The sequence below is a fragment of the Corapipo altera genome, unplaced genomic scaffold (genome assembly GCF_003945725.1).
Source record: "Corapipo altera isolate COAL_440 unplaced genomic scaffold, ASM394572v1 RXGC01000072.1, whole genome shotgun sequence".
NCBI lineage: Eukaryota > Metazoa > Chordata > Aves > Passeriformes > Pipridae > Corapipo > Corapipo altera.
Window position 1 is genome coordinate 810189 of NW_020884943.1, and position 11676 is coordinate 821864.

Consider the following 11676-nt stretch of genomic DNA (forward strand, 5'->3'; position numbering starts at 1 on the left):
ATCGCCGCGCGCCGCCGGCAGGGGCAAGGCGCCCATTGGTCCGCAGCGCGGGTGATCGGCGGGGTGGGCGGGGCGCGCTGACGCCGCCGCGGCGCCATGTTGGGGAAGGGCGGAAGTTGTCCCGGGCGGCGCAGGTGAGCCTGTGTCACATTCCCAGCGGTTTAGTGAGGGCGGGACAGCGGGAAAGGGGGAGTTTCGGGGTGGCTCTGAACCCCCCCTTCTCTCCGCAGGCCGCTGCTGTGCCCGTGGGATGAGCCGCCTGCCGCGCCGCGCGGTGCTGGCACTCATGGGGCTGCTGTTCGCCCGGACCATGGCCTGGACATCCAGCGGGAAGACACACGCGGAGCTGGTCAACAACCTCTACAGTGAGTCCCAGCAGGATCCGCTGGAAGGCCGGTGTACGGATATTTAATGCCAGCGTACGGATGTTTAGTGTGACACTGTTCACTCCGAAGGGCTGGGGTTGATATTCCTGAATTTCGGCCTTTGTCCCGGCCTGAACTCGTTCTATTTATAACCAGAGACAAGGTGTTACGCCAGAAAGGGGCAGGAAAGCCTCTGCATGCCTTCCTTCCCTGCCTCTGGAAGTGTGTGACCCTTTAAAGAGTTGCACCTCGGAGCCTGTGGGTGCTGCTGAGTGTCCTGGACACCCAGGCTGAGCCTTCAGCTCTGAGGGTCGGAGCTCCTGGTGCCCGACGCTCCCACTCCGCTCCGGACAGCAGGCTGGGACACACACAGAGATAGCTCTGAGCTTCCCCTGCTGCTGGAGCTGGTTAGTCCCTGCCAGAATTCGCCCAGAAAGGCTGGAAGGGACGTGGAATGTCTCTGCAGCAGTCGCTCTTGAGTTCACTGCGGAAACCTGAGCTGGAGTCTCCGCTTTTTGGAGTGCAACGTGACTCCATTTCTCTCCCATTACACTTGGCAGTGCCAGAAATGTGGATGCAGGTCACCACCACCCTCTGGGGATGGGCTGCTGGCTGGGACCGTAGTGGAAATGGGGAAGAATGTCCTTCTATTGGCCTTTGTTTTCTGTCCCTCTCACAATGAGGCTGAATTCCCCCAGATCCACGAACTCCCTGAACGTGCTTCCCCTTCCAGATCTCTTCTTGCTGGTGTGCTGAGGGTTTCAGTCCTGCCTGTCTCTCTTCCTTCCTTCCCAGAAAAAGGGATCGTTAAGTCCCAGCGAGTCTTCGATGTGCTGTTGGCCACGGACAGAGGTCACTACATCAAGTATTACCCGTACATGGATTCTCCTCAGTCCATTGGTGAGTCATTTTGGGAAAAGCTCTAGCTGCGGAATCCCCATCCCTGGAAGTGTGCAAGGCCAGGTTGGATGGAGCTTGGGCATCCTGGGCTAGTGGAAGGTGTGTCTGCCCATGGCAGGGGGTGGAATGAGATGAGCTTTGAGGTCTCTTCCAACCCAAACCATCCTGGGATTCTGTGAAATTCTATTTTTAGGGGAAGGTGTGGGAGAACTAAGGACTGTTCCCATGGGCAATTTTATTCTTTATCAAACAACTTTGTCACCTGTTTCCTTTTAGGCTACAAGGCCACGATCAGCGCCCCACACATGGTAAGATGAAAACTCTTCACTTCAAACAGAAATGGAGGGAATTGTTTATTTCCCTTTTTGTATTTCATTTTTCTTTGAGTACAGAAGTGGAACACATGGTTATCCTGCTTGTTTCTTTAGGGATTTTTTTGTTTTTTAAGAGGAGTTTTCCTTATAATCTTTCAGAATCTTTCAGTTGCTCTAAAAGTGGGCTTAGATGGCAATTCTGTGTTGTCCATTTTTTCCCCTGCTGTTTCACATGTAATTCCTGAGCCTCTTCCTAAGTGTGGTTCTGCCAAAAGACCTTCCAGGTCTGACCCTTGAGTTTCACTCTGGAAGTGTCGGGCACAGGGCCGGGTGTGTTGGGATTAAATCGGAGAACAAGGAAAAGTGGTAGGAGAGGAGACTAAACCCAGGCTGTTTCCCACCTCCATGTCCACACAGCATGCCCATGCCCTGGAGCTGCTCAAGGATCAGCTGGTGGAAGGTGCCAAGGCTCTGGATGTGGGATCTGGAAGTGGATACCTCACTGCGTGCTTTGCCAGGATGGTGAGCTCACAGCACCCCATTCCCAGCTCAGACAGCAGGAATGTGCTTTTGGTGGGGAGAGCAGGAGGTGGGAGGAAGGGGAGTCTTTTCCCAGACCAGCTTGTACTGAAAACAAATACTTCTTTGGGATCTAAATGGAGGCTGTACCTGCCATGAGATATTTTGTGTGTTTATCCACTGTGGATAGTCCATTGTGGGTTCCTTTTAGTTTATGTCTTCATTACTCACAGTCTGTTTCCTTGTTTTCTAAACTCCTGGAATTATTTGCTGTGAAGTGCTAGAAAGCTGGTCAAGTTACTCAGGAGGATAATTAGTCAAGAACTTGCCATGGAAGCTGCTAATTCTACCAAATAATGATTTCTTTGGCAATGAAGGATTACTGGCAATCCTTGGAGACTTGGCAGTTAAAGACTACTGGGAATCCCTGTGGACAGTGTGTGTGTATCCCTTAAGCAGCTGATAGATTCCTCAGCCTTAAAATCAGGAGTATTTGCACCTCTTGTTCAGAAACTCTGCTCTGGAGCTTATGCCAGCTCTCCAGTTCCCACTGAAACCTGCTCCATCAAACACCTCTCTTTGATATGGGAGGTGCCAGGTGTTGGATTGATGTTGATCTTTCCAGACTGGCCCGACAGGGAAAGCTGTGGGAGTGGAGCACATCAAGGAGCTGGTGCACGAATCCATCCGGAACGTCCAGGAAGATGATCCGACGCTGCTCAGCTCCGGCCGCGTGAAGCTTGTGGGTGAGTTCCGTGCCATCCCGGGGTTGTCCTCTCCGGGAACGCCTCGGCCCTGCTCCCCGAAGTCGTTCCAGCCTGTGTGGATGCTCCGAGTTGCTGTGAGAACAAATCTTCCCCGCGTGTTTTCCCTCCCGCAGTTGGAGACGGCAGGCAGGGATACCCCGAGGAGGCTCCGTACGACGCGATCCACGTTGGAGCGGCCGCAGCGACCGTCCCCAAGGAGGTGAGAGTGGCCCTGCTGGGTGTCTCTACCTCTTTTTTTTTTTTTTTTGTGAGGGAACCACTAGAAGCTTCTTATTTGTCGTGTCCTTTCCAGCATGGCTGATTCCCAGTGTCTCTTTTTTTTTTTTTTTGAACTCTGCTCGTCGCCAAAACCATCGGGATAAATCAAACTCTCTGATATTGGGATAAATCAAACTATCTCAGGATAAATCAAACTCTCTGATATTGGGATAAATCAAACTATCTCGGGATAAATCAAACTATCTCGGGATAAATCAAACTCTGATATTGGGATAAATCAAACTATCTCAGGATAAATCAAACTATCTCAGGATAAATCAAACTCTCTGATATTGGGATAAATCAAACTATCTTGGGATAAATCAAACTATCTTGGGATAAATCAAACTCTCTGATATTGGGATAAATCAAACTATCTCGGGATAAATCAAACTCTCTGATATTGGGATAAATCAAACTATCTCGGGATAAATCAAACTCTCTGATATTGGGATAAATCAAACTATCTCGGGATAAATCAAACTATTTTCAGTATTAGGAAGGAGGCACTGCTTTATTCAAAGCACCAGGTGCATGAGGATACTCCACCTAAATGCACACCGACTTTCAAAACTTTTCACTGCTTACACATTTTAGCAAACAAAGAAATTATTGTTCATGAGCTATAAATTACATAATTCTCTTCATTAATTACTATTCTACCTTCTATCAATTTCTCACTTTTCATGCTAATTAGTGCACATTTTCAGTCTTTTTATTATCTTTTAGGGTAGAGAGGGTTTCAGTACAATTGCTGAATTGTCTTTGTTAGTTTCTTCTTTATCTCAGGGTTCTGCAAAATGTCCTTGTGGTCTATAAGTTCAGCATTCCCTGTGTCCAGTTTCAGCAGTATATCCAATATTACTCTCCCCCAGGCTTTGTTCATTGAAAGACTTCAAGGTTGGTTACAGTTGCTCTAGCACAACTTAAAGTTCCAGCAATTTTCCCAAACCATATTCTCCCACAACAGCAGCCTTGAAGAGAAGCCTCGCTAAATGCCGGCTGCAGTGGCAATTATGACTCATTAAAACGATTAGAAAAATTCTTAGGAAGGTTGTGGTGTCATTTCCAACGTGCTGACTCGGATTCCTGTGTTTCCCAGCTGCTGAACGAGCTGAAGCCAGGCGGGAGGCTGATCCTGCCCGTTGGGCCCGAGGAAGCGAACCAGGTCCTGATGCAGTACGACAAAACCAGCGACGGGCACATCGTGGAGACCCAGCTCATGGGCGTCATCTACGTCCCTCTGACTGACAAGGAAAAGCAGTGGCCTCGGTAAAGAGCTGCTCTTCCCCAAGGAACATTCCTTCTTCATCTGTCCCTCTGCTTGCCCTCCTCGGCTTTGCTGAACCGAGTCCTGGATCCCTGGCAGATGTGAAAAAAAAAAAAAAAAAAAGAGGAGGAAACAGCTTGGCAGATCAGGAGAGCAAGGGGGTGTTTCCCCTTGGATAGGGCTTGCCAACTTTTATTTCCTCTTTTCGTGGAGCCTGTGTGTGTTTGTAAACCCCGTGTCGTGGAGCCGAGGGCCACGAGTAGTAACTGTTGGTTTTTCTTTGCCTCAGGGGTGAACTCTGACACATGGATGGATATCCCTAAAGGCACCTCAGAGAGCTCATGAGTGGGACTTAGGCCTGTAGATGGTCGGTATGGTTTTGCTTTTTAACGGAAATTTTATCCATGGATAAAGGGAAGGGAAGTTCTGCTTCAGCAGAGCTCATTCTGGAGGGATGGAGAACAGCGGCAGGACCAGAGAAGGCTCTTGGAGGCTGCGGCAGCTTCCAGGAAGTGGATCCGGATAACTCCAGCTATCCTCCTCTGATAAACTACAGATAACATCAGAGAATTCCAAAAGCAGGCAGGAATACTTAAACCTTCACTAAAACAGTTTTAATATCGACTACTCTGCTTAATGCTTGGTGAAAAGAAGTCACAATTAGTGTCTCAGAGCAGTGAGACTGATTTGTGTGTTTTTAATTATGGGAGCGCGTTCTCTTCTAGTCGTGCATCCACTAATTTAATCTTGGGCAGCAACACTGAATTTTGGGGTTAAGAAAAAAATTCTCATTTCCTGGCTTTTTTCTGTTTGGGGTTATGAAAAATTCTAATTTCTTGTGGGTCTGGGTTTTTTTTTTTCTCCTCAGAGCTAAGAAAAAAAATGCTAATTTCTTGGCTTCTTTTCTCTTTGGGGCTATGAAAAATGCTAATTTCTTAGCCTTTTTTTTTTTCTGTTTGGGGTTATGACAAATGCTAATTTTCTGGCCTTTTTTTTTTTTTTTTCTGTTTGGAGTTATGAAAAATTCCCATTTCCCGGCTTTTTTTTCTTTTTTTTTTTTTTTTTCTGTTGGGGTTATGAAAAACTCCGGAGTTAAGAAAAACGCTCATTTCTTGGCTTTTCCGTGTCTGGGGTTATGAAAAATGCTCATTTATCCGTTTTTCCCTGCCGTGCCCCTCCCGCGGGCGGTGACTGGGGAGGCTCCCGAGGGGCCGGCGGACTGCGGTGAGGCTCGGGGCTCACTAGTGGCACAGTTCTGAGGAGGAGACTGTTATGAGGTAAATGAAGACGGTAAATAAAGATAAATAACGGTGCTGCCGCCCCCGACGCGTCCCGCGCCCTCCTGAGGCGTTGGGGGGGAGGGGGGGGGGGCGGGAAAAGGGCGGGAAAGGGACAGGCGGTGCTGGGGGCGTGGCCTCGCGACGATGCGCTGCGCCGATTGGCCGCGCCGCCCGGCGCGCAGTGATGCGTCACGGGCTGCGCCGCGCGGTGTGTGCCACGTGGGTGCGCGGGGCCCGGCCGCCGCGCCCGCCCCGCGGGGCCATGGCCGAGGCGGGATCGGAGCCCGGCGGGGCCCGGGACGAGGAGCCGGGCAAGGAGGGAGCGGCGCCGGCCCCCAAGAAGCGGCGGCTGGCGGGCGGCGAGCGGTACGTGCCGCCGCCGCGGAAGCTGAGCACCGGCGTGAGCTTCGGCGCCGAGCACTTCGCCGAGACCTCGTACTACTTCGAGGGCGGGCTGCGCAAAGTGCGCCCCTACTACTTCGACTTCCGCACCTACTGCAAGGGCCGCTGGGTCGGGCGCAGCCTCCTGCACGTCTTCGGGACCGAGTTCCGCGCGCAGCCCCTCGACTTCTACCGCGCCGCCGCCCGGGCCGGCCGCCTGCGCCTCAACGAGGAGCCCGTCCGCGACCTGGACGTCGTGCTCAAGGTGCGCGACCCCCGGGCCGCGCGGTCAGATAACCCTGGGGAGGGGTTGGAGGGGACAGTCGGCGCTCCCGGGGAATCCCTGCCCCTGTGGGCTTGGGGGTGTGTGGACCGTGCAGCTCCAGATGTGCCCCACAGCTTCGCACTCGGCCCCTGGGAATGGGAATATATGCCACGGGATTCATGCGGGGACGCGCGCTGTTATTATCCTGAATCCGGGGGGCCAGGAGAAAAGGGTTTTAGTTTCACACACACACACACACACACAATATCAAGCTCCCTGTGCGTGACCACACTGAGCGGGGGTGTCCACAGGCTGGATCCCGGCTGACTGCCCGTATTCCCTGCAGAACAACGACTTCCTCAGGAACACGGTTCACCGGCACGAGCCGCCGGTCACTGCCCAGCCCCTCCGGATCCTGGCGGAGGACGAGGAGGTGGTGGTGGTGGACAAGCCCTCCTCGCTGCCCGTGCACCCCTGCGGCAGGTTCCGGCACAACACCGTCATCTTCATCCTGGGCAAGGAGCACGGGCTGACGGAGCTGCACACCCTGCACCGCCTGGACCGCATGACCTCGGGCGTCCTCATGTTCGCCAAGACCGCGGCCGTGTCCAAGAGGATCGACGAGCAGGTCCGGGAGAGGCAGGTCAGAGAGCAGCGGGGCCGGGAGTCGTTGGTACCATGTTCTCCTGCAGCAGGTTTGGCCCAAAGTCAGGGAGATTTGGGGTCCAAACGAGCACGAGTTCCCTGAACAGGTTGTGGTCGAGTTGCTGTTCTTACCTCTTGGTGCTTCTCGTCCTTAACAGGATAAAGACAGAGTGAAAATTTAATTGAGTTTGATAATATTGGAAGGGATCTCCTCGAAATTTAACTGGTTTTGGTAATGTTGGCTTGGAAGGGATGTCCTCAAAATTTAGTTGATTCTGGTAATATTGGATTGAAAATGTTAAGTTGAAAACCCTAAACGTGTAACTGATTTTGGTAAGACTGGATTGGAAGGGATCTCTTAAAAATATAACTCATTTTGGCAATGTTTCGTTGAGAGGAATCTCATAAAATTTAATTAATTTTTTTTTTTTGAAAGACTGGATTGAGAGTGATCTCCTAAAATTTAATTGATTTTGGTAATATTGGATTGGAAAGGATCTCCTAAAAATTGAACTGATTTTGGTAAGACTGGATTGAAAGGAATCTCCTAAAAATTTAATTGAATCTGATAATATTGAATTGGAATGATCTCCTAAAAATTGAACTGATTTTGGTAATATTAGATTGAAAGAGATCTCCTGAGTCAGCTGAACTTGAGGTCTAAATGAGCCCAAGTTCCCCAAACAGCTCATGGTTGCGTTGCTGTTTTTATCATATTAAGGATGAGAAACATCAAGAGATAAAGGCAGAGAAAAAATTCAGATGGGTTTGGTAATAGTGGATTGAAAGGGATCTCCTAAAAGTTTAAATTAATTTGGTAATTTTAGATTGAAAATACTAAGTTGAAAACCCTAAAAATTGAATTGATTTTGGTAGTATTAGACTAGAAGGGATCTCCTAAAAAATTTAATTAAATTGAAAAGGATCTACTAAAACTTTAATTGAATTTGGTAACAGTGGATTGGAAGGGGTCTCCTGAAAATTCAACTGATTCTGGTAATATTGGGTTGGAAGGGATCTCCTTGAAGTTTAATTGATTTTGATAATATTAGATCGAAACATTTGGTAATATTAATTGAAAATATTAGATTGAACCCCCTAACCATTTAACTGATTTTGGGAATATCGGACTGGGAGCGATCTCCTCCCCTAAGGGACTGTCCCAAGGGACTGTGCAAACCAGTTGGAGAGCAGGTTTATTTGTGAGTGGACACATGTCAATCATCCAGTCTTTTAGGTTTCAAATTCCCATTTTTCCAGAGTCTCTTGACCCAAACAAAACTCTTTCAGGGATTGGCTTCAGGGCTGTAAACTAAAGGCTGCAGAGAGATGGTTCCTGGATTTAATCTGAGGAAAACAGGCCGGACCCTTCTGTCCTTGATTTCCCAACTACCTGAGGAAAGCGTGAGGGGAATTTGGCTTTAAATAGCCCATTTAATTTTTTTTTCCCCTCTCCTGTTGTAATAAAATGCTGCCTATGGATGTATTTCATGGAAGGGAAAGGGGAGGAGGAGTGAGGATGGGGCTTTGGTGTATTTTCCACTGTGTTTCCTGAGCCTTCCTCTTTGTGTCTCCCGGTAGCTGGAGAAGGAGTACGTCTGCCGGGTGGTGGGGGAGTTCCCAGACCACGAGGTGGTCTGTGAAGAGCCCATCCTGGTCGTTTCCTACAAGGTGGGAGTGTGCCGTGTGGATCCCAAAGGGAAACCCTGCAAAACCATCTTCCAGAGGCTCAGCTACAACGGGAAGACCAGCGTGGTCAAGTGTCTGCCCCGCACGGGCCGCACGCACCAGATCCGGGTCCACCTCCAGTATCTGGGGCACCCCATCGTCAACGATCCCATCTATAACATGGAAGCGTGGGGTCCTGACAGGGGGAAGGGCGGGAAGATCGGGAAAACGGATGAGGAGCTCCTGAAGGCGCTGGTGGAGGAGCATCGTGCCAAGCAGAGCCTGGAGATCTTGGGTATTTCGGAGGAGGACTTGAACTCCGGTGGTGAAAATAAAGACTGTGGGGATTCAGGTGACTGCACAAAGTCTGCAGAGGCTGATCCTATACATGGGAATTCCTGCCCTGCTGAGGATGTGAAGGATCCTGAGAGGGACGAGAAGGATCCTGAGAGGAACGTGAAGGATCCTGAGAGGAATGACATAGCAGCTTGTCCACCAAACTCTGATATCAACCCGGAAACGCTTGAGAAAGACAAACAACTTGGTTCATGTGGGAATCAGGACGGGCAAACGGGACAGAAAGGTTGGGAAGAGAAGGACCCTTTATGTGTGGAGTGTAGGATGAGCAGGCGGGACCCTTCTCCCAAGGAGCTGGTGATGTTCCTCCACGCCCTGCGCTACAAGGGAGCAGGGTTTGAGTATTGCTCCGACATGCCTGAGTGGGCAATGGATGACTGGGAGGAATGACCAAGGATATCTTGACACCTGTGGACACTGCTGGCTGGGAGAACGGCTCGGGAAGACCAAAGATTGACTTTTCAATGTGGTTGAGGTGAACAAACTGCCTGGGGCTGGGGTGGGAAGGATCACTCTGTCCTGACTCCTGACACTGTGGGAAATGAGCAGGGAAACAGGGCCTGAGGTTTATGTTGCCCCCCAGTGATCTGGCACCTGAGGGCAACAAAGACCAAACTCTGCTGGTCACAGGCAGCTTTGCCTTCACCTCAGTGGATTCTGGATCGATTATCCACATGGATAATGAAGTGCATGCACTAAAAGTCAATAACTGGTTTGCCTGCTGGGTTCCTGCATCTTAAAATATGAGCTGCTGGATGTCATATCATAAAACCCCCTCTTTTTACGGTGTTTTATTGTCAGATTGATTTTAAAACTCAAATGTTGTCACTGAGAATGCTGTGAGGTAAAACCGGAGCACTGTGATCCCATCTTGTTTCTTGCCTGCTGCTTGTCAGCAAGGTCGACTTGCCTTTAAAATTCCTCTACCAGTATTCATTCAAATAATTATTTAAGGTTAGTAGTTCTGGGTGCTGATGTCTTGATATTGGGCCTGGCTTTGGAGGTATTGGTCCCCAGATTTTGTCCTTAAGAGATTTGTTTAATATCAATTCAGTGTGACAGTCACCTTTCAAGATAAACAAAAGCTGCTCTATGGACCAGAATACTTATTAAAAAATAATTTTATATTAATATATTCCCAGAATGATAAATACCACTATAGCTCTTATTTTCACCAGTGTTTACACAGTCGATCCTTCGCCTCTGGGAGGGTTGTTATAATAATTTAGGGGGCCTCAGGTAGCTATCCCACAGGAATTACAACTTTCCTTCTAAAGTCACTTGATGATGTCACCAGGATCAGGATGTGGATACTAAACCAGAATAATCCAGTGCATACTTGCAGTAGCTCAAAGGAGCCAGGTGATTTCTTTCTCTGCTGGATCATCCAGCTGATGTGTTGAATATTGCCATAAAAATTCACTCAGGTTTGAGCTTTGTTCTTCCACATTCTACTTTAATCATAGATATTTGGAGACATGATGCTAAAAATCAGTGTTCTTCAAATTTTTCATGCATTGAAATACGTATTTCATGGAACTAAATGAAACTTGGGCACCTTCAGTGTATAAAAAAGGGTGGCTTGCAGCTGTTACTGGATTTGGATGCAGGGGTAAGGGGAAAGATGTAGGGACAGTTATATTGTACTTCGAGGTGTCCCAAGTTACAGTGGGAGGTGTTTGGTAAGAAATTTTTACAAGAAATAAGCCCCTGAAAGGAATTTTCCTGGCTTGGGCTGGTAGATAGAGGCTGGGGCCAAAGGGCCTGATGAGGAACTGGAGCTCAGTTCTGCCTTTTCCCTTTTTCTGGGAATAATTACTGCCTTTCACATCTTTTAATTCCTGGTCAAGAACCCCCTGGGCTTCTGTTTCCAGGATACTTTAAACAAGGCAGATCTAGGCTTGATTTCACAACGATCCTACCACCAACTGCTTTGTATTTAATTTTATTTAAGGTTAAAACAGTGTTTGCTGTTTTGTTAGCAGGGAAGATGTCACTCTTAGAGATGTCCTGTCATAAATTCCCATCTCAGATGGGTTCTGAGGTAAATACTGGGTCCTGCCTGTGGGCAGAAATTTTTCTGTACAAAACGTAGGTCCTTAGAAGAATTCATTTCCCTCGTACAGCTTTATTTGGATACACCTTGGCAGTGCTGGGTGAGGGGCTGGAATTGATCTTAAAGGTCTTTTCCAGGTCTTTTCCGTCCTAAATGACTCTGTAATTCTGTCTTTACACTTCAGCCTAGCTGTGGCCCCTAAATTCCTCAGGACACTCCATCCTGGCTCTGACCCCTGAGTCCCTCAGGACACTCCTGGCTGTGGTCCTAAAGCCCTCAGGATGCTCCATTCTGGCTGTCCCGGGCGGCATCTCTGCTTCCCCTTCTCCCCGAGGGGAGAGGTGGGAATTCCGCGGATCTGAGGGGATGTGCTTCCCGCAGAAATGAGGGGGGGAAAAAAAAGATTTTACGGAAAAGTAAACGATCCCCGACGAGGATGGGATTCGAACCCACGCGTGCAGAGCACAATGGATTAGCAGTCCATCGCCTTAACCACTCGGCCACCTCGTCACGGCAGGCTCTACCTTGCCCGGCCTATAAGGAAGCGCGCCCACCGCCTCCGCCATCTTATCTCGCACGCCGCCTCCCCCGCCGCGCGGCACCGCCGGCCGCGCGAACCTGCGCGGCCACA

The 11676-nt window shown here is 49.3% G+C and overlaps 2 protein-coding genes and 1 non-coding gene across 4 annotated transcripts; 2 read left to right on the forward strand and 1 right to left on the reverse strand.

Annotated features, from left to right (window-relative positions):
• Positions 1–106: 106 nt before the first annotated feature.
• On the forward strand, positions 107–5178 carry LOC113956013 (protein-L-isoaspartate(D-aspartate) O-methyltransferase-like). The gene is made up of 9 exons (XM_027662154.1): positions 107–134; positions 231–365; positions 1161–1265; positions 1542–1573; positions 1997–2101; positions 2724–2844; positions 2979–3064; positions 4226–4395; positions 4683–5178. The coding sequence occupies exons 2-9, from the start codon at positions 251–253 to the stop codon at positions 4693–4695; spliced, it is 747 nt and encodes a 248-aa protein (XP_027517955.1). The 5' UTR covers positions 107–134; positions 231–250; the 3' UTR covers positions 4696–5178.
• Positions 5179–5906: 728 nt separating this feature from the next.
• Positions 5907–10120, forward strand: RPUSD2 (RNA pseudouridine synthase domain containing 2). Of its 2 annotated transcripts, none has more exons than XM_027662138.1 (3): positions 5907–6319; positions 6666–6962; positions 8546–10120. In XM_027662138.1, exons 1-3 carry the CDS (start codon positions 5936–5938, stop codon positions 9377–9379), a joined length of 1515 nt encoding a protein of 504 aa, XP_027517939.1. In that variant the 5' UTR covers positions 5907–5935; the 3' UTR covers positions 9380–10120. The 2 variants fall into 2 exon arrangements, with proteins under 2 accessions (XP_027517939.1, XP_027517940.1); XM_027662139.1 differs by having other exon boundaries at positions 5932–6319; positions 6666–6947.
• A 1353-nt stretch (positions 10121–11473) lies between these two features.
• TRNAS-GCU lies at positions 11474–11555 on the reverse strand. The gene has a single exon. It is a non-coding gene; the product is annotated as a tRNA-Ser (tRNA).
• Positions 11556–11676: the final 121 nt, after the last annotated feature.